Source organism: Neolamprologus brichardi, chromosome 10, assembly GCF_056152115.1.
Source record: "Neolamprologus brichardi isolate AB-2024 chromosome 10, ASM5615211v1, whole genome shotgun sequence".
NCBI lineage: Eukaryota > Metazoa > Chordata > Actinopteri > Cichliformes > Cichlidae > Neolamprologus > Neolamprologus brichardi.
The window spans coordinates 10,049,448-10,071,026 of record NC_142113.1 but is presented as its reverse complement, the minus strand read 5'-3'; the positions used below and the strand labels follow the sequence as shown (position 1 = coordinate 10,071,026).

The following is a 21,579-nucleotide window of genomic DNA, read 5'->3' as shown; positions in this document are numbered from 1 at the left end:
CTGGGCTTAACAATACTTAAGGCTCCCAAACTAGGAGATAGTTGAGAACTGCATCAAGTTTCTAGTAACCAAAATTGAGCCACACAGCAAGAAGGTCCTGGATTTGAATATACCATCTGGCGTTTCTTGTGGAGTTTGCATGTTCTCTCTGCTACTTTGCATAGTTTCTCTCTGGGTACTCTGCCTTCCACCCACAGTCCAAAGACATGCAGTTTGTAGAGCTACATTAATTGGTGATTCTAAATTGCCCATAGGTATGAATGTGAGTGTGAATGGTTGTCTTTCTCTCTGTTTTAGACCTACGACAGACTGGCGTCATACCCGTTGTGTATTCTGGATGGATCTCAGAAAATGCTGTATTCAACTAAAAGACACTGTCAACACTTACTTTTTCCTCTTCTCAGAGTGGATTGTAAAATCCTCTGTGGTGGCCTTTGTGTTTTAATTGCTGAGAAATCCAGCACAAACCTGTATCTTACAGAACAGTTTGTTGATTTTATCATTATTGTCTCATTATCGTTATTGTTTTCTGTTCTAGTCTCTTTTCTGTACACTTTTCTGCAAATTGAAAGAAAAAACAGGTTTAGGTACAATCCAAGAATCTCTTTCCACACCAATAAGTCATTTGACAGGACTGAAAGGCCTTGCATCTCTCCCTCTTACTCCACTCATCACAGCTGGCCTGAAGTGTCCTGAATCATAGTGGGTCATGGCTCCAGGCCCACTGTGCAGCCTAAAACATTTGAATTTACTTGTTTGTGATTGCATAGAGGTAGCTTCACTGATACATAACATCTCTATGGAAAATGTTCTGCTTTATTTAAGACACCTTGAGGACTCTATTATTGGGACAGTTGGTCCTTTGGTGAAATTCCAGTTTACGAGATTAATTACTCTAAGTCTGAGGCAACGCCCTCGACCTAATGTATCCCGGACTTCAACCTGCTCTGATCCATTTAGCTAGTCCCTGTCACTTTTTACTTCCCCAGGTATACAAATTACCCTCTCCTTCTTTGACCTGCACAAAGTTAATTTCATGCTGCTAAACCACAAGATTAGGAAAGACCTTGCTTACTGGACAGAGTTGGTGCTGTCTGTCTTGAAGAGTGAACCTCTTTAAGATAAACATGCCTCTGTGGTTTTGTACCCCTTTGAAATAATTTTAACTGAAAGCAAATATCTTCTTTCTTCATTAATATGCAGATTGCCATTACCATTGATCAACAACCACTGATCAAAGACCATTGATCACTGGTCAAAAACTACTGATCAGAGACCATTGATCAATGGCCATGAGTAACATTCACAGATAGTTGGGTAATGACTGCAATCACAGCATTGCAAGATGGAGAAAGATGTACCCTTAGGCCCCCTCCTTGATTTAGAGATGGTCTTTCCCTTTTCACATAAATGGCCTCCTCGAATCCCCGCTCAAGGCATTCCTCCCTGTCCAGGATGTGTACATCCTCATCACTGAAATAGTGTCCACTGGCTTGTAGGTGTGACTAGACTGCTGATTCAATAAATTCAATAAAGTAAAACACACCAGACAGTACTTAAACCTGTGTTTTAAAGCTGAGGACTTTATTCTACAACTTTTGAACATCACATTTGGAATCTGTTTCTCTCTTTGTGTGTGTGTGTGTGTGTGTGTGTGTGTGTGTGTGTGTGTGTGTGTGTATGTGTGTGTGTGTGTGTGTGTGTGTGTGTGTGGTGTTGTTTTCAAATTTCAGTTTGACGCAAGACGCAAAACTGTTTGTTTATATGCCATATGCTAAAAAGCTCTTGCTAAGAGAATGTTTCATTCACGTTCATCTCTGGTGGGGCTCTGGCAAAACTTTCAGTGAATCATGCCTCTCTAAACTCTTTTATGGTTAAGATTTCAAGTTGTTACCATTTACAATCTTGTGTCATCCATCATTTGTGAGTGAATCCACTTTCGAGCTTTCCTGTCTCGTAACTAGTTTATTCAATAAGGTAAAGTGACTCCAGACATCCTGAACTGCGTAAATGATGTATTCATTTGATTTCTGTTATAGGTAACACGCGCTGATTTGTAATTTTCATTTTTTTTTTTTTTTTTTTTACATATCATAGATGTAGATATGTAGAATTTGTAGAATATTTTAACATTTTAACATTATTATTATTGTTATTGTTATTATCATTATGCGTGTTTGGTAATTGGTAAGCTACGTGCAACGAGGCTCGTTAGTGTACCTTGTGCAAGGGAAAGCAGACGTGTGACAGCGCAAACACAGTCTCTTTCCCTCCCTCTGTTCTCGGTACCAGTTGTTTTCAACAAGCTTGTGCAGTCACAGCGTGCACAGCTGCTCTCTCCCCGTTTGCGATTTACAAGCGGATTCTTCCCTCTGTCTCAGTATTTTAAGAGTGGGGAATTTTGCATTCCCTCGTAAGACCAATTATGCCACACAATTCATAAACTTTTAAAATCGGAGTTGCTGTTTGGATGTACGCCATGCGCCTGCAACCTGCGCGGGCTGGCTGGGACTTTTCTGATCGGATGCTGTGCTGAGAAATGCAGTAGGCGCCGTTCTTCCCATGGCTTATTATCCTTTCCAAATTCGCGGACCCGGTGCCTTGCCCTTATCAGCCTTCCTTACCAGCGCACAGCCTTCTTTTCCTGCCGCGCCGACTTTTCCGGACGTCGCGTCCTTCTCCAAATCTCTGTCAGAGCAGGCACCCCCTGACGCAGGGCTGCACGCAGGTCTGGGGTGCCAAAATGAGGCCGTTCAGCAACGTTCCTTGAAGAGACTTGAGCCAGAAGAATGGTTGGACGAGGACCCGAAAGTTACGCTGGAATCAAAGAACTTGTGGAGTGAATTTCACAAAATAGGAACTGAAATGGTTATCACAAAATCAGGAAGGCAAGTGCAATGCGCATTTAAGTAGTCTACTGAGAATTTTGTGTAGTGTCTTTGTCGTTTCAAATGTAGCTTTATTGTAAATAGCCTGCAAAAGCGCGCATAAATGCTATGTTCACGCTTTAACGGGGAAAAACAGCGAATAATCTAGTTTTGCTGATGATCGGAAGTTTAAAAAATGTCACAAGGGGGGACCTCCATAGACAAATAAAAGCTCTATGAGAAAAAAGAGACGAAAAAACAAAAATAACACTGTTAATTATTACATATACAACAATTTCTTTTTTTCTTCATTAACTATCAGGAGGATGTTTCCCTCTTTCAAAGTGCAAGTAGAAGGGCTGAATGAAACAGCCAAGTACATCTTGCTGATGGACATTGTCGCTGTCGACGACTGTCGCTACAAGTTTCACAACTCCCGCTGGATGGTGGCTGGAAAAGCTGACCCAGAGATGCCAAAGCGCATGTACATCCACCCGGACAGTCCGTCTAAAGGAGAACAATGGATGAGCAAGCCCGTTGCCTTTCATAAACTCAAACTCACCAATAACATGTCCGATAAACATGGGTTTGTAAGTAACACTCACTGAAAAGTTGCTTTTGTTCCTCATTACGCATGGTTATGCTGGGTGACTGGGTGCACTGCTTTAAAGCTTTTATTATGGTTGTAGTTGTAGTAATTAATTACCCAAATACCAGTAATTCCAACTCTATTTTTCTAATTTGCAGACAATTTTGAATTCCATGCACAAGTACCAACCCAGATTTCATATTGTGAAGGCGAATGACATAATGAAGCTTCCTTATAGCACCTTCCGGACTTATGTTTTCCCAGAGACAGAGTTCATCGCTGTTACTGCTTATCAAAATGAAAAGGTAACATCATCCTTTAGCCCCTCATACACAAATGACAAATATCCACATGGATTATACAGTGTGTACTACTGTTGTGCCTGTTTGTCACTGCACAGTGAACTTTGGATTGATTAATCTGCAGACCTTTCCTTCTTTTCCATCAAGATTACACAACTAAAAATTGACAACAATCCCTTTGCCAAAGGATTCAGAGATACAGGAAATGGGAGACGTGAAAAGAGGTATACATTTTGAAAACAGAATACATCTTTAGGCCATATGCGCATGGTCTCATGCAATCTCGATTTGTGATCCCCAGAAATAAACAGTTAAACATTTCTTCACTGAATGGAAACCAAAGCAAAGCAGACCAGGACTTTGCTGATTCTGATGATTCCTATGAGCAGCCCAGTACCAGTGAGCCTTTTTATTCCCCACAACTAACGAGCAGCCCTCTGATGTCCACATCAACTTGTCAAGGTGGGTTCATTTAGAGTTCATTATGTTATTAGGCAGCCACTGTTGACCTGTGTTCATGAAGTGATAATCTAACTTAAGATCTACTGCATAGTCACTACACTGAAACAGCTTGCATATATTTTTCTTTTGTTTTTAGTACGTGTTTCCTTTTAATGACATATTCTCAAGCCAATAATTGCTGTTTGTAGTTTGGGGATCTGCTTTTGTTTTTACTTTAAAAAAAAAAAAATATTTGATGCAAAATTAACAAAGCATTTTAAACTGTGTTTCAAAAGCACATGGGCTAATAATATGATGGCTCATTCAATTTGACTGCAAAGTATTCCATGACACAGTGTCTGACAGTGTTTTCTTCACGGTTCAAAATGTTTGAAGTGTTTGTTTTTTTTCTCACAGACGAGATCAACGTTGTCAGTGATTCAGACGTTGATCCACTAGATGACTGCAACGCTGAAGGCAGCTGCTCCAGGAGAGAGCACACATTGGGTTTAAGTCTGAGAAGTGAAGAGATACTGTGGAACAAGTGTGGTCTCAGAAAGAACAAACAGGATGCAACAAAAGCAAGAACATCAAGCAGCGCTTCACGTGATAGACATTCTATAGGTATGGGTCTAGAAGAGCAAATGAGTGAAATCAAAGATGGGGTCGTGCCTATGATGTTACAGTCATGGAGCGCATCATCCATCAGTGCTGGTCAGCAACCCACTTTGGATTTCTCAAGTGCACACAGCCATTTCTCTAGTAGGCGTGGGACACCTTTGTCATTTCAATCTGGACAGCTATCAATGAAGCCAGAGGTTTTTTCCAATATGGGTATGGAGAATATGTTTCCCACTTCACCTGGTATAAATGGATTAAGACATGGAAGCCTGTTTTCTGAAAGCATCACCTCTTCAGCTCCATTCAAACGTCAACTGTCACAGCAAATGCTAGCATCTCAGGTACGCTTCCCCAGGTTCACTATATTAAGTTATTGAATATATTTTCATCCATTCATTTAATTGTAAGTGCTGTATACAGCAGTAACAGTTGCTTAACTTCAGTAGCATCTTTAAAGTCTTTGAGCACTAACAAAGGCCTTCACACTGGGCAGCTGCAGAATTTTTACAGTTAAAGAAACTCTCAGCGAGTAAAGCTGAAATAAGTTATATGTTTCGTGCCAATATGTTTCATCGCAAGCTCTGTTTGTAATTTGGAGAACATACTTTTAGATCTTACTTTATGTTTCGTCCTACTGTTTGTGCAATCCTACAAGCCTTCATGCTATAATTTAAAAAAAAAAACCAAAGGTTCTTTGTAAACCGATTTTCCACTAAAAAACAGAAAAACCTTTGATCACTACTTGGTGTATTATGTGTTGAAACAAAATATAAAAACATTAAATGAATATATACAATATGAAAAACAATGAATGTCTAGTTTTTCATTAAACAACCACTGAATAAAGTAAAACAATAGTTGGAATGTATTACTTGAGTAGTGGTACTTCATTATAAGCCTTTGTGAATTCTTTATGAATGGCTTAGAGATCTTTATAGTGTGCAGGTCATTTTCAGTGTAAAGTAAAGCATAGGTGTCAATCCTCTTGTTGTTTAATGGGACTGGATTGATTACCCTTACTGACTTCCTTTCCTAATGCCTTGGATTTCCTCCATAATATGAGTTAAAGACAAAACTTATCTGATGTATTCAGTTGCTGGTTAATAATGTTTAATTTTACAGAGCTGTTTATATAAAGGAAGATGACAAGATCTGTACTACAAATCTTAACAACTCTACTTTTTATTGCAGGGGATTTCACCATCACCCTATGGAGGACTTTTCTCATATCCATACCGCTACATGGCAGCACCAGGTTCAGTCACACCAGCCCTTTCATTCTGCACTGCAACCTCATCACACTCCAGAAACCAACGTTACAGCAACTCTCGACCATGGGTGCGATTCAGCCCTTATCAGATTCCCACATCAATCACCTCAAGCCAAAATCTGCTAACATCCAGACTGCCTGGTAGATCACAATCTGAGCGAGAGTCAACTCTGGTGTTTGACAATAACAGCTATCTAGTCATAAGACCTAATAAACCAAATCCTCCATAATAGACTATTTTACAAGTGAAGTCACATATGATAATCATTTAAAATGTTTTGGCAGAAAGTCTATATCATTGCTTCTCTTTAAATTGATCATATTATCATAAACTTAATAAAGACAGACTTGGTGGTCCAATGACAGCCAGTATATTATACTAGCCTTGGATATGCATGTTTAATTTAATAATTAAAATAAATATTGTGCTAGATTCTACTAAAAGCTACTCAATGGAATTCCCAGAACATGTGCTATGCAAAAGTCGGTGCCCGGGGTGAAATTCTTTAGAGGATGATATGATGTAATGTGCTTTAAACATAAATAAAAACACATTTTTACTGCTTTATTCTATGTAAATGTGTAAATAGTTTTTCTCTTGCATTTTTTTTCACAAGAAAGTGACTAAATGAAGCCTTTTTTCAGAATGTTTTATATTTGTTTCACACTTTCACATTCTGATATACCAAAAATGTGCAGTGAGCTTGAAAAAACTCAGGACCTTTTGTTTATCTTCTTTTAAACCAGCACTTAAGAAATCTCCGGGAGATTTCTCTGGGATGTTGTGTATGAAATTATGCAAGTATATTGTGTGTTGTGTGTGTGTTTTCACAATTTACATAAAGATGTTGTTCTAATCTGTAATATTTGACTGAATTATTTAACGTTAATTTTGTTTATTTTCTTTGTTTTTGGGCGGGGTCATCTTTTGGTGAGTCATTGTGCATTGCAACCCTACATTTCGTAAAAATAAACCAACAACAAACAACAACAAAGAAAAAAACAAACTTTTGGATGTGGTGCTGTCTATCACTGTATGCCAGGATATTTAATATTGATTTAAGAAGGGATTTTTCCCTTATTTTTTTCTCTAATGGTGATCAGTTTTATTTATGTAGTTACTTTATTTTTAAAAAAAAGCTTTACATTTTATTTCTGTACTTCTATTTTCTATTTCAGAAAAGGTCAGCCTATGTGGCTGCTCCTTATGACCCATCCTTCTTTGTACTTATTTCTAGGCAACTGTGGCGTTGGTTGCCCTTTAGACCTTATAGAACATTTTTGTCATCTTCTATTTTAAGTCACAGTCAAATGCATTAGAAGAAAAGGGGAGCTCTTGAACTTATGGTCTTAATTCTAAACAAATTCTTGTGGCAACACATCTTTGCACTTTTGTTCCCCTCATCCAACACCCACACCCTTCCAGGAACAAACACTGGCAAGACAAGAGACCGATTTTAAATTGGACCGTTAGCTGCAGTGCCCTCATTTTACTGCCTGCATATTTTACATCTGTCCGCACACAGCATTACAATAGTCATAAAGCATTTGCAAATTTATAATGGATAAAGGATAAAGGTCTATGGCATATGTTAGCTCAACCGTGTGAAAAAAAAATTAGCTGGACAGTGACACTATTTGTAAAGTGACAGTGGTTCACATAAAGTTGAACCACTGTCACTTGGTGACAGTAAAGTTGGCGTTTAATGACAGGGACAAATTTGAAGACACTAAATCATACTGAGAGAGTGTAAAAAAGGTCATATCAGTGTAGGACACACCTATTTGCATGTATACAAACAAATGTAGATAGCTGACTGTGTATTCAAACAAGATGATTCACACTGTTTTTACTCTGAGGTTTGCTGGGGCACACTGACAAATGGCAAAATAAATGTTGTCACTAGTTGTGTTGAGACTTAAAAAAGGAATACTTAAGACTTCTTAATACATTTGTGTGTTAGTGAATGTTTAGAGCTTCTTTTTCTTCTGCAAACCTAAGTTATTAAAGCATAGAAAGAAAAAAGAAAGTTTTTTTTTAAATCCTAAATCTCTTTTGTGATTGCGATAGTGTCAATATTTAGTCCTGTCACTTGCATGTTTAATATTACACTAATTCATTCTACTAATACTTAAAAGAATAATTTTGGTTATGTTAAAATAGACCAGCAGTGCACTGAAATATCAAGTTTCTGGAGGCATGTGCTAACCTACTCTGAACACTGGGAGGGGAGCATCTATTTCACACTTTACAGTGTGCAGAATATTAGCTAAAAGACTGTTAACTTACAAATACTTCAGTTTTTCAACATCACTGTGTCAAGAGAAGGCAATGCAGGCTCTATGATTGGATTTTTAAATCAATCCTTATCATCACTATGAGCTAAGATAAAAATGTTAACACAGATGGCTTAAATAGATGAGATCGCCTTGATGCAGTCATTCACTTAACATGGAAACAATTTAAAAGCTTTTGTTAATGTAAATTAAGCTTTTGGCATGTATCTTTATGTTAAAGTCAAGAAATAGAAAGGCAAACGTTGCTTCTGCTGAAATCCCATAAATTCAGAACCACTGTGAGTGGTGAATGGTGGCTGCACATTAAGGCCTCTGAAGCCACCTAGTGGATCTAAGGTGCAATAATAATATATTTACACCTTTGACGTAAACTGGTAATCGAGGTTATTTCACTAAGGTTAACTGTCATAGTTTATCACAGGTATCCTGTTTTATTTTAACAACTGGGTTAAAGTGGTGTAGACTCTAACTAAAAGATGTACATTTAATGAACCAAATCATGTTTTGAATGAGCTGGTATTTAATTCAACACTGGTGTATTCTAATTTGATTTCATTCTCTTTCAGTCTTTTAAGGCTTAGTTTTAGGACTCTTAACCTGACGACCTGCATTTACACTTTTATATCATCAGAAACCTCAGCAAGCTGTTACTGTCTACACATGAATAGACAAAGTTTTAAGCGTTTTTACGTGGCTATCCACCTGTCCTACACGCACAAGAGTACGGTAAAAAATGTAAAAAAAAAAATCAATGTTTAATTCGTCACATTAAGTATGAACATTACTTTGAATAATTGTCTTTGTAAAACAGTTTCACAGAGAGAATATTTGAATTCAAGTCTCTTTATTTAAATACGATCAATCCTAATTGCTTCTCGTTTGTGATTAGAAGTGGGATTTCGCCGGAACCAGTTTGAATGCAGACAGGCCAGTTTCTCAGCTTTCAAACGACACAGCTAACGTGAGCCAAACGGGATATGAAATAACTCTTCCGTTGACTACATCGTCTGCAGTCTATACACTCCACTTGCCTGCACTGAAGTGATGAATAAACATCTTTAATATACTGCACACTGGACGCGTTTTTTTCTTAATTTTTGACATTCCCAGTTTGCATACGTAGTCCTCAAACTACCGGTCGTGAAAGAAGTGTACAACAGACTTGTTAAATGTAGTCTGATCTTAGCGGGCTCACAGCATGTTTCAGCTGCACGCAGTCTACTCAACAACGACGAAGACCTGCAACCGCGAAACTGTGTGTTCATCACAGATTCAGCACACCGAAAGTTCAGTTCTGCTACATATATGTAGCTGTGTACATTGACAGCACATGCTCAAGCACCACCTCTTCCGGGTGTCTCCCGGCCCTCTACTGCCTTAAACACGCCCACACAGATTAACTGCAATTTGATTGGAGCTTTGCGAGCGAAATCAGCATAGATCTAGCTGAACTAGACAGAAAGGATTCAGCGCTAACGTGTCGTTTACTGATATTTGATTAGTAAGACCTTATTATATTGACTGGATAGAAGAAAAAACAAAACATAAGCAAAAAAACATTTTTTCTTTTCTTTTTTTTCTTTCTGTTTTTGGAATGTTCATATATATTTTTAATCATAAGAATTCAGTAGATATATTATCGAGCACCTTGGATGGATGTTACAAAAACACTAGCGTTTCGTTTGATTTCAGCTGGTGTAGCAGCTGTGGTTATCTTGACTCCACCGTTTTCTTTCTTTTTTAAATTTACAGTTAATTACAAGTTGTACATAACGTCTAACATACAATATCTTTTCTGTTTTTTACGTCATTCCCTTATAAGCGGAAGAATAGATAGACAGCCTGAACACCTAATGCTGAAGTCGTTAATATACCGGCTTGGGTGTGATGTCTTTACTATCTAAACTAGTTCTATAGCGGAAGCTGCTGTCAGAGGTCAATGCCCAGGAATAACCTGCCTGCGCATCGTCACATCACCCCACTCTCTGCTGTTTAAGCATCTGATGGTGATGTGTGACCTCATCATGATGTGATGTTTTCATCATCACTCGAAAGAGAGATGTCTGGCAGATACAATTAATTTATCGATCTTTTTAATTCAACTTTTTTTCAGGATTACGTGTCGGTTTATCTCCACCGGTGAGTCGCTAGCATACCTGCAAGTGTTTATCACTTATTACTTCGCGTCTGCACCCAGATTTTCACCCACACTGCAGTACAGTACACCGGTAGCCAGTACAGTACAGTCCGTGCTACTGTAATAGTGCCGTTACTGTGGAATTATAATTGTATTAGCGCCTGCCGGTAAGCTAGCGTTATTAGCACCTGCGCCTCAGCTTATCTGGGGTTGCTGGGTAAAGAAGCTAGCCTTCACCGGACAGGTAACCTTAACTAGTCGACTCAGCCTTAGTTCTTGTTTTCCCCCCCTATCTTTCTTTTTCTAGAAGGCGGTTCCAGAGCTAAAATTATGTCATTAAATAACGTTCATTGCGGAAAACAGAAATATGGATCTCTTAACAAGCTAAACACAGCTATCCTATCGTGATGTTCTCCTGGCTCACTTTTACAGCGTGCCTGTTTGCGGTGCTCGGCTTGTTTTTCTGGTCCCGCAAGCGCCTGCCGAGAGGTAAGGTGTGCCTTACCCGAGAGTCTACTCTTTCCATTTGCTCTGACAGGTGGTTTTTTTAACAGTTGTAGCAACTGGACAGGTAGGGCGACAGCAACATATCAGTTAAATAACGTCTTATCGTTTCCGCACGTGGCTGTTAATTAACGTTTTTTCGAGCCTTCATGGTAAATTAACAAGGGGGAGAAGAAAGGGAATGTCAGTATTACTGTAGCAGATGCTAGGGTTTTGAGGAAAAACAGGAGTTTTAATCAAGCAATTGTCTTAATTGTTTTGCTTTTGTCCACTCTTTTAAATAGCAGATTAAAAGTGTACACAGGACAACTGATGATTACAGTGCAACTCTGGCAAATAGCAAATTTGATTATATGGCTGTTTGCCTAAATAATGCTTCATTGGTTCTGTCTATATGATTGCTGGTGACAATACAGCAATCATTGCATTCAGGTGTTATTGTTTAATATTTTGTTATTAATATTTTATTCTAAGCAACTGTTTTGGCAGATCATAAAGTGGAATTTTCTTTCCAGAGTGTGCACAAAAATGATGCAATATCAATTGCACTATCAAGAAACTTAAGTTCATGTAACCCACTTTTGCAATAATGACAAACAGCCTTGTGTTCCAGCCAAAGCAATCTGTGTCACACTGTACTCTGTGGCTCCTTTATAACTGTTGCAACCACTGCTCCGCTTCTTGTCAGTGTTTGGAGCCTGCTCCTGTCGCCCGACCATGGCACAACAGGACGGTGCTGCCAAGAAGATTCCGGCTGTTGCAGAATTGCACTCTCGCTTCATTGTGGGATCTGTGTCAGAGGAGAACTCAGAGGATGAAAACCAAGGAAAGGTGGACATGCAGCTGGACGAGAAGGAGACTCGCTCCTTGTCTCCATCTTCCGGGAGTTCGGACAGCACCTATGAAATGGGCTTCGACCACATCGATGGTCCCATGCACAATTTAAGGTTAGCCTCTAAATCTTCTTTGTGTGTCTGGCTTCTAAATGGTAATGCAACAGAAATATACATTTTATTCAAACATTTGTAAATGTCTTTCTAATAGCAATATATATCAAATGAGTGATAGGGATAGGGATCCTGCAACTTTCTGTGCTGTCTTTGTGAAACTAGCCAACATCTGTAGTCTAAAATAACACGCAGCATGCTCTGCTCAGATTATGTAGTTTTCCTTGGCTTCATAACCCTTTGAGCAACTTGTGAAAAATGCGGTTTCTCTAGTTGCACTCTACCTAAAGGTTCCTCTGTGCCCTCACTGTGTGAGATTGTCCTGGAGAGCAGTCATCTTGACTGCAGAATGTTTTATATACGTTTTTAAATAGAAGTTAAAAAAAATCTTCAAAAACCAGTGCGTGTGTGTTTTTATGTGTATTTGACCTCTAAGTATAATTACTTGCAAAAACACTTGGGACATTAATTATTATCATTTCTTGCATGCTGACTTTCTTTGTGCCATAATCAGCAAGTTTACCTTTATTTGTGGCTGGTATTGATGTGATCAGTTTCAATAAGGGTAAACCGAAAGACACTGGGAGACACTACCGTTGTCAGAACTGGAAATACTGGATGAACGGGGGTTATGCACCCCCCACCCACACACACAATCGCTTCCACATCTGGACAGAGTTGTTCCACGTCAAGATCTTTACAGTGATGCAACCATCCAGTGTCATGTCATATAGAAGCCAGCCAGCTAAACGGGCCCAGGCTCTGCCACACCCTGTCACGTTCCTCCACCCATAGTACCCAACTGTCCCAACTCTTCCTCTATGGGTGGAGCTTTGATTTACAGGGCTCTGCAGTTTCTGTTGGAAGCACTTGCCCCAACATGTAAATGTTGAAATTCTACTCTTTTTAACAATTTCTTCCATTATTTTGTTTCTAGGTTGTTGGGGGGGTTTTTTGTTTTTGGGGTTTTTTTCCTACTGTTGTCATAGATTTTTATTTATGGTTAGACATTCTGACCATTTCACCAACTTATCCAGAAGCTGTATAACCAAAGGGACATTATATTTATATTCTTTGTTGTTTTTTTTTTTTGTTTTTTTGTTTTTTAAATTAAAACAGATCAAGCATGTCAGGCCTGCACCTGGTGAAACAAGGACGAGATCGCAGGCGTATTGACCTCCAGAGGGACTTCACTGTTGCTTCTCCTGCTGAATTTGTCACACGCTTTGGTGGTAACAGGGTCATTGAAAAGGTAAGAAATTCTGATTAAAAAAAAAAAAAAAACTCCAAAAACCCCCAACTTGTTATATAGGGACAATAATTTCAATCTCATTTATAAACTCTGCAATAATAACGAAAAACATGAAAAGATTCAAGTTCAATTTGTGATATTATGTCAGTTAAATGATTCACTGTATGTGCATTTCATAACTTTGCTGCTATATCGTGATTAGACTATTTTAACAATAGTAACTGATCTCCTTTTTCAGGTGCTCATTGCAAACAATGGCATTGCAGCAGTGAAATGCATGCGCTCCATCCGCCGCTGGGCCTATGAAATGTTTCGCAATGAAAGGGCAATCCGTTTTGTCGTCATGGTGACCCCAGAAGACCTGAAGGCCAATGCAGGTGAGCTAAAGTTTGGTTTCCCCAAACAATAGACTCATTGTATGTGGTACCAGCTTCAGCAAATTTTGAGACAAGTATATTGACTTCATGATTTCTACATACATTTCGACATGATTTCCCTAGGGATTAATAAAGTATGCTGATTCTGATGATTCTAAAATGTGTGATTTTATTTCACACATTTTAGTTACATTTTAACTATCTCATAGCTAATATGACTGGCCTTTTTTGGTATTATTGACAGGACTGAGAATAATTGTTCATGTTTTGTCATCTTTTTTGTGCTTACAGAGTACATCAAGATGGCAGATCATTATGTGCCTGTACCTGGGGGGACTAATAACAACAACTATGCCAATGTTGAGCTCATTCTAGACATTGCTAAACGCATACCAGTTCAGGTATCACCAGAATATTTTTTTAATAGTTTCTTCTGTAATTACCTTTCTTTCTTTTCTTTTTTTTTTTTTTCTTTATCATCTGGTGTTGTATTGTTTTATGTATTATAGGCAGTGTGGGCTGGATGGGGGCATGCCTCAGAAAACCCCAAACTCCCAGAGCTCCTTCAAAAGCATGGCATTGCTTTCATGGGTGAGGAGTGAGGGTCACTTTGTTGATCATCACCTGTTCTTCATTTGCCAGAGTAACGTAAGTGTAAAGTGTTAAAATTCTTCTCTCTTTTCTTAGGTCCACCAAGTCAGGCTATGTGGGCGCTTGGAGATAAGATTGCTTCCTCCATCGTGGCTCAGACAGCTGGAATTCCAACACTGCCCTGGAGCGGAACAGGTAGGTCATAGATTCTGGTGTCTGAATATTGTAGCTGGTCAACATTCCTAACATTTCAGATGAAATAAAATATTAACAATGCACAGTGACACTGACAAGTTTCTATGCTGAGTACATTTTGGGATCTTCTTTTTCAGGTCTGACAGTGGACTGGCCAGAGAATAACCAAAAGAAGAAGGTTGTCAACGTTCCTCTCGACTTGTATGAGCTCGGCTGCGTCCAGGATGTAGAGCATGGCATGAAAGTAAGCAATTCACCTAATAGTGTATAATGGAAAATGAGTGTTGCATGCACTCTTTCTAACATCTCTTTCTATCACAAGGCTGCAGAGAAAATTGGCTACCCTATAATGGTGAAGGCCTCTGAAGGTGGTGGAGGAAAAGGGATCCGTAAAGTCAACTCTGCTGATGACTTCCCTAACCTGTTCAGACAGGTAAGTGAACATGTACAGCATTTCCTGCTTTTTGGTACGGTGGTATTTTAGGTATTCTACGATTTCAAGAATATATTTGATCTTTTCTAGGTCCAGGCAGAAGTCCCAGGATCGCCCATTTTTGTCATGCAGCTGGCCAAGCATGCCCGTCACTTGGAGGTTCAGATTTTGGCTGATCAGTATGGCAATGCCATTTCCCTGTTTGGCAGAGACTGTTCTGTGCAGCGACGACACCAGAAAATTATAGAAGAGGCTCCTGCTACCATCGCCACTTCTGATGTGTTTGAGGATATGGAAAGGGTATTCCCCCTCTAGCATCACCTGCACTCATAAATGGAAATCGGTACCAACAAATTTCAAGCTTGAATTAACCTGAATTGTTCTCGCCACTCAGTGTGCAGTGAAGCTGGCTAAGATGGTGGGTTATGTAAGTGCTGGTACAGTTGAGTACCTCTACAGCCAGGATGGCAGCTTCTATTTCCTGGAGCTCAACCCTCGTCTACAGGTGGAACACCCGTGCACTGAGATGGTGGCTGATGTCAACTTGCCTGCTGCCCAGCTGCAGGTTGGTCTCACTTATTCAGTAGCTCACAGTTACATCATACACATTGTCCACTACAGGACAGTCACAGACTCTAAAAATAAGCATGCTTCACCACGGTCGATGCTATGATGGGGCCTCTGGTTGCTATGGCAACCAACGGCAAATGCGCAATGTGCAGAAACACTGAAGCAGATCACGGAGTAGCAGCGATGGGTCACGTGGTCTGCTCTGCAGTGTTTAGGATTGTGTGTAAATAGGTCAGTGGCAATGAAGCTGAAGGACTGCGAGGGCATTGTAGGCAAGCTGATTGGGTGCTACTTGGGAGTGACACTATCTGATTCAGTGCTCATTATCTTGGTTGGTTGAAAGATGGATTGATAAGCTTCAAATAGGCACGACAAAGAAATCTTTTGGGGGTTCTTTATTAAAAAATGGGGGAAAAAGTAATCATGGTCTAATATATGCTATTTAGTCAGACTGTTATCAGTTTTCCATGCTAGTTTATGATCACCATGTGTTACGTTAATAATACTCTTTTTTTTTTTTTTTTCCCCTTTTTTTTTCTTTCTTTGTTAGATTGCTATGGGTATTCCTCTTCATCGGATCAAAGACATTAGAATGCTTTATGGCGTTCAGCCCTGGGGGGATTCTCCCATTGATTTTGAGGCTCTGTCAACTGCCCCTTCCCCACGGGGCCATGTCATTGCTGCTCGTATCACCAGTGAGAACCCAGATGAGGTACGACTCACTCATTCCTGCTGTGCAAAAGTTTTCCAGCCAAAGGTTACCCAACGATTCATATCTGCTGACGTTATTGTGTGACTGATATTACTTTTCAGTCTTCTTTTTTTTTATTTTTTTTTTTATTTTAAAACAACAAGTACTATTATCACTACTGTTTAAATGTCCACTTTGCATCACTGTGTTTATGCTGTGTGATTGCAGGGTTTCAAACCAAGCTCTGGAACAGTGCAAGAGCTGAATTTCCGCAGCAATAAGAATGTGTGGGGCTACTTCAGCGTTGCAGCAGCTGGAGGGCTGCATGAGTTTGCCGACTCCCAGTTTGGGCACTGCTTCTCATGGGGAGAGAATCGTGAAGAAGCCATCTCGTGAGTATACTCAGAATTAAGAAACATTGCTCTTATTTATTTTGCTGCATTTTATTATATACACTTGCCAATATGGATTATTTCTGTACAATGTCTAAACAGAGGTTATGGCTTCTTTTAGAAACATGGTGGTTGCGCTTAAGGAGCTGTCTATCAGGGGTGACTTCAGGACAACAGTGGAATACCTCATTAAGCTGCTGGAGACAGAAAGCTTCCAGCACAATAGTATTGACACAGGCTGGCTGGACAGACTTATCTCAGAGAAGATGCAGGTATGTGGAGATTATGCAGCTGTTGCCAATGGATGTTCTTAACTGTAATGACAGGTTATTTAATGTTTGACCTATATGTTAGTGTCTGCACTGAAACCACAATAAAACCAAATGTTGGGATGATAGTCTCTTTGGTTTATCCTCCTGATATCCACAGTATGTAATGCATGACTGTTTTTGTGTAAGTTCTAAAGTGTAATTTACATGCAGGCGGAGCGTCCTGATACCATGCTGGGAATTGTGAGCGGTGCACTGCATGTGGCAGATGTTAATCTCAGGAACAGTGTTTCCAACTTTTTGCACTCTCTGGAAAGGTAAAAATCTAATGCAAATAATATATGGTCAAATACAGTACTGCACAAATTCTCTAGCCTCAATCCTTTATATATCGCTAGGAATGTGGGAAATGTGTGCAGTGTTTTTTTTTAAAACATACATAGGAATGCAGTATATAAGGCAAAAATTATTCTAATGAGCTTGAAAGTGAATATTTGGTATCACTACCTTTAGTCTTCAACACAGCCTGCCCACACTGAGGCAAGCTTTCTTTTCATTTCTTGAAGTAGTCTTCAGGAATAGTTCTCTAGACTTGTTCCATTCTCTGTTGAGATGATAGTCAATGACTAAAGGTGTACCCCTGTGTGCATTTTCTATCCACGTATGGTTTTATTGCTTTGACAGTGTCTTTGGGATCATCGCAATGCTGAGACACTTTCTGATGAGGCTTTAGAGAATTGTAGAGGATCATTTGATGTTAAATATATATAATTGTTTTAGGCCCACCATTTGTCCAGTTTCTTCATTTTTTTAAGGGCACACTGCATACTGTTGGTATTTTCCAATGATTTGGCTAAAGAAATGGGAACAGATGATTTGTTTTTGAGATGGGCTGCTAACAACAGAGATACAATTTGAACTTGTTTCTTTGCTAAACTGTTTCTTATGTGTAGAAGCATTACTGGTAAATTAGTTTTGGCCATTATTTAATATGTAAACAAACAAATGAGTTGTAATCTGTTGTAAGCCGCAGTAGAAAGCATTTTGAATAGATAACATGAGACTGTACTCTCTGACCAGGGGGCAGGTGCTACCACCACACACGCTGCTCAACACTGTGGATGTGGAGCTGATCTATGAAGGTACTAAGTACGTTCTGACAGTGACTCGTCAGTCTCCCAACTCCTATGTGGTCATCATGAACAATTCTTCTGCTGAGGTGGATGTCCATCGGCTTAGTGATGGAGGTCTTTTGCTTTCATATGATGGAAGCAGCTACACTACGTACATGAAAGAAGAGGTGGACAGGTAAACAAAACCATTAACTGTATGAAAGAATTGTTACTATTGTAACCGTAAGTTTACCACAGGACAACAATTTAAAAAAACAAACAAACAAAAAAACCCCTGCAAATATTCTTATTGTTATTCTAATCTTAAATGAATAAAAATTCTTTATTCATTTAAGACAGGGGTCTCAAATTCAAATGAGCCGCAGGCCACTTTTGGCACCATCATCTCATTGGAGGGCCACTTTAGTGTCCAAGTAGTACAAAAAAACACGAAAACACCCACTAATATTTCCTAAAATGTAGTGTTTTGTTTGTTTTATTTAATTCCAAATATTGTGTAACAAGACAAAATTGCAAACATGAACGCAATTTTTTTTCTCACTCTCAACTATTTGAAGCCTTTCAGTTTCAGTTTCATTTGTCATATGCAAGTTAGCACAGGGTCAACATTGCAATGAAATGTATTTGACGAGCAGAAGACTCAGCAGTATAGTACAGTAGTTTCATTGAACTACCAAATAAACAGCTCTTTTTGGCCAGACACGTGGAAGCACTTTTGCTACAATTTTGTTTGAATTTAACAAAATAAAAATGCAGGCATAAGCATACACATTAGTTTTCAACTGCAAGTGAAAATTGTTTTCTTTCCAAATAAATCTCTCACTGAACTAACACAGCCAATCCCTCAACATGTTTGCACTCTCTTGTTACCTCGGCCAGGTCTGCGGCTCCGAACTGTGGTAAGGAGACCTCTGGCTAATACTTTGGGTTCCGTGTCGGGCTCGTAGCCGGGAACTAGCTTTACTGTCTGGGTCAACTTTGCTAGCGAGAGACAGAAAGAGGCATTGAAAGGCTGCTCCAGCAGAACATTATTGTTTCGGAGGAAAACACGAACACATTGTAAAGTCGAGTCTTAATAGCTTACTGGGCTCGTCAGGCACTCTTTTTGGCTGCAGTGGTAATTTTTATATTTACATGCTTCCATCTCCCGTTTCTGCTCGGTAGCACCTCATACTTTTCGACTTTCCTTTTTCTCCCTCCCTCACGCTCATACAGTCTTAAAGGGCCATCCCTGTAACACTCTGCCGTCGTATTAAATCCTTTTTCGTATAATAATTTTTAAAAAATATTTCTTCACATCAATATGCGGGCTGCAAGTAGAGGTGACGTGGGCCGCGAGTTTGAGACCGCTGATTTAAGATCTTCAGATAAAACATGACACTGAAATCTTCTAATTTCTGGTTTGTTAACACTGTTTTTGTTTTGTTTTTTTGTTGGCAGGTATCGCATCACAATTGGGAACAAGACGTGTGTTTTTGAGAAGGAGAATGATCCCTCGCTGCTGCGGTCTCCTTCAGCAGGAAAACTCATTCAGTACACCATTGAGGATGGCGGGCATGTGTTTGCTGGCCAGTGCTATGCTGAAATAGAGGTACATTAGTTTAATGGTTAGTTGTGTGCAGTCCACTATAAAGATGGAATCTGTAAATATACATTATGGTTATTTGCAAATAAACAGGTGATGAAGATGGTCATGACCCTCACTGCAGCAGAGTCTGGTTGTATTCACTATGTGAAGAGGGCTGGAGCAGCATTGGAGCCTGGCTGTGTCATTGCCAAGTTGCAACTGGATGACCCAAGCAGAGTGCAGCAGGTACATTATGTCTCATCATTCCACTTTATTGTTGTCACAGATACAGTATTTGCTGTGCAGAAAGTAGGATTTTGTATAATGCAAAATGACGGTTAATGTAATATTTTTGTTTACATCAGGTTAAATTAGAGCATCGGTTTTAACTTTGATGTCATTTGGCCATGAAAAGTATCTTAGCAGGTATCTTGGTAACACTGAGTATTAGTTTGACTATGCATGTGTTGCGTTTAATGATTAATCGCTTTATGGAGTTGAATGTTCAGCTATATGAGGGGAACCAATGTGCAAGAAGAGACAGACAATTAAATCTAACGGATGTTAAACTCCAGCACAAGCGTCTCAAACTAAGACGAATAGATATGTCACCGACACATATGCTTGCTTTCTACAAGCCGTACCTGAACAACCCCCAGACATGAGAGAGTGTGTGTATGTGCGCGCGCACACACACACACACACACACACACACACACACACACACACACACACACACACACACACACACACACAAATATCCAGCCTATAAGCATTTCTCTGCTCTACCATTGTATTATAATTACATATCATTATCTGCCATAGCAAACCAATGAGGAACCAAATGAACCAAAATGAGGTTGAGCTCACCATCATCATGAGTCTATATTGCACCCATATGGTGAAGCAAAGAGCAAAACAGCAGTAGTGTTCTCAAGAAATTGTAAAATTACCAAAATTGAATAAATTAAAAAATATAAAACTTAACACAACAAGTAAGCAGAGAATAAACTAAGCAGTGGATTAAGAATTGCTTATTTCACACCATAACCTCTACCTCCTACTAAAACACACCATTGACACTCTGATGTATTTTAAAAATCCAGTGACATATTAGTAATCGGTATTTGTATTGTCTCACAGGCTGAGCTCTACACAGGGATCCTGCCTTCTATCCAGGCAGTAGCTTTGAGAGGAGAGAAGCTGCACAGAGTTTTCCATAACACACTGGGTCATCTTGTTCACATGATGAATGGCTATTGTCTACCTGAGCCTTTCTTCAGTGCTAAGGTAAGAATTCATGTACACCAGTGTGCACACCAGCATTACTTTGCTTAGTCTTGAACAGTTTCTGACAAACACACTTCTTGTGTCTCTCCTAGTTGAAAGAATGGGTGGAAAGGTTAATGAAAACCATGCGCGATCCTTCTTTACCACTGTTGGAGCTTCAAGACATCATGACGAGTGTTTCAGGTCGCATCCCCCCTGCTGTGGAGAAGGCCATCAAGAAGGAGATGGCTCAGTATGCCAGCAACATAACTTCTGTGCTTTGCCAGTTCCCCAGCCAGCAGGTGCATCACAAACACTTGCACATGAACCACATATTTCTTACTACACATACCTTATCAGCTTTTCAGACCTGAGCTCCTTCTTATACAGTTACAGCCCACTTTCATGTGACCATTTTTTAAAAATGTATTTTGAAAACAATGAACCCAGTGGCTTCCTGCAGAATGAAAGTACCATATCTAGGTGCAGGTGTGTGTGTGAGTGACAAATAGATTTGTGGTCCAGAATTTCATGTAGCTTTTAAATTTCTTTACATAGCCTGTAACACACACTTGTTAAGGAACGCGTTGTCAGTGCCAAAGGGATTAAATGCTTATCAGTCTCCACTGCTGGTGGGATTAAATGCTTATTGTTTCTTCCTTTGTTTCCAGATTGCAAACATACTGGACAGCCATGCAGCTACTCTTAACAAGAAATCAGAGAGAGAAGTCTTCTTTATGAACACACAAAGCATTGTTCAGCTGGTGCAGAAGTGAGCAACATCAAGTTTTAATCCTAGGGTTTAAAGTAAATGTTTTGTCTGTGTGCTTTATCTGCACAACAGCATACATTTTTCTTGTAAGA

At 39.4% G+C, this 21,579-nt stretch overlaps 2 protein-coding genes across 10 annotated transcripts in view; both read left to right on the top strand.

Annotated features, from left to right (window-relative positions):
- Window positions 1-2,524: 2,524 nt before the first annotated feature.
- LOC102792496 (T-box transcription factor TBX3-like) lies at window positions 2,525-6,426 on the top strand. The gene is made up of 7 exons (XM_006799496.3): window positions 2,525-2,888; window positions 3,190-3,457; window positions 3,615-3,761; window positions 3,906-3,982; window positions 4,060-4,220; window positions 4,617-5,161; window positions 6,012-6,426. Exons 1-7 carry the CDS (start codon window positions 2,563-2,565, stop codon window positions 6,318-6,320), a joined length of 1,833 nt encoding a protein of 610 aa, XP_006799559.2. The 5' UTR covers window positions 2,525-2,562; the 3' UTR covers window positions 6,321-6,426.
- Window positions 6,427-10,328: 3,902 nt separating this feature from the next.
- acaca (acetyl-CoA carboxylase alpha) overlaps window positions 10,329-21,579 on the top strand; it is a 31,900-nt gene continuing 20,649 nt past the window's right edge. For 4 of the 9 annotated variants that reach the window (XM_006799502.2, XM_006799503.2, XM_006799501.3 and 1 more), the window contains exons 1-21: window positions 10,702-11,014; window positions 11,718-11,976; window positions 13,096-13,228; window positions 13,467-13,605; window positions 13,897-14,006; window positions 14,115-14,196; window positions 14,293-14,391; window positions 14,529-14,635; window positions 14,714-14,824; window positions 14,915-15,124; window positions 15,219-15,389; window positions 15,945-16,106; window positions 16,314-16,477; window positions 16,599-16,749; window positions 16,960-17,063; window positions 17,827-18,054; window positions 19,320-19,470; window positions 19,558-19,692; window positions 20,590-20,736; window positions 20,829-21,017; window positions 21,387-21,487. In XM_006799502.2, coding sequence (XP_006799565.2) covers window positions 10,933-11,014; window positions 11,718-11,976; window positions 13,096-13,228; window positions 13,467-13,605; window positions 13,897-14,006; window positions 14,115-14,196; window positions 14,293-14,391; window positions 14,529-14,635; window positions 14,714-14,824; window positions 14,915-15,124; window positions 15,219-15,389; window positions 15,945-16,106; window positions 16,314-16,477; window positions 16,599-16,749; window positions 16,960-17,063; window positions 17,827-18,054; window positions 19,320-19,470; window positions 19,558-19,692; window positions 20,590-20,736; window positions 20,829-21,017; window positions 21,387-21,487 — 3,035 coding nt within the window. In that variant the 5' untranslated portion in view covers window positions 10,702-10,932. Of the gene's footprint in view, window positions 10,528-10,699; window positions 11,015-11,717; window positions 11,977-13,095; window positions 13,229-13,466; window positions 13,606-13,896; window positions 14,007-14,114; window positions 14,197-14,292; window positions 14,392-14,528; window positions 14,636-14,713; window positions 14,825-14,914; window positions 15,125-15,218; window positions 15,390-15,944; window positions 16,107-16,313; window positions 16,478-16,598; window positions 16,750-16,959; window positions 17,064-17,826; window positions 18,055-19,319; window positions 19,471-19,557; window positions 19,693-20,589; window positions 20,737-20,828; window positions 21,018-21,386; window positions 21,488-21,579 lie in introns of those variants that run through there. The other 5 variants (XM_035911485.2, XM_006799498.3, XM_035911484.2 and 2 more) reach the window with 4 other exon arrangements.

Excerpts from the sequence above, each read along its gene's own strand:
- LOC102792496 (XM_006799496.3), top strand. The coding sequence starts at position 2,563 with ATGGCTTATTATCCTTTCCAAATTCGCGGACCCGGTGCCTTGCCCTTA. Across the intron at positions 2,889-3,189 it reads GTTATCACAAAATCAGGAAG|GAGGATGTTTCCCTCTTTCA; the intron begins GCAAGTGCAATG and ends ATTAACTATCAG. Across the intron at positions 3,762-3,905 it reads CTGCTTATCAAAATGAAAAG|ATTACACAACTAAAAATTGA; the intron begins GTAACATCATCC and ends TTTTCCATCAAG.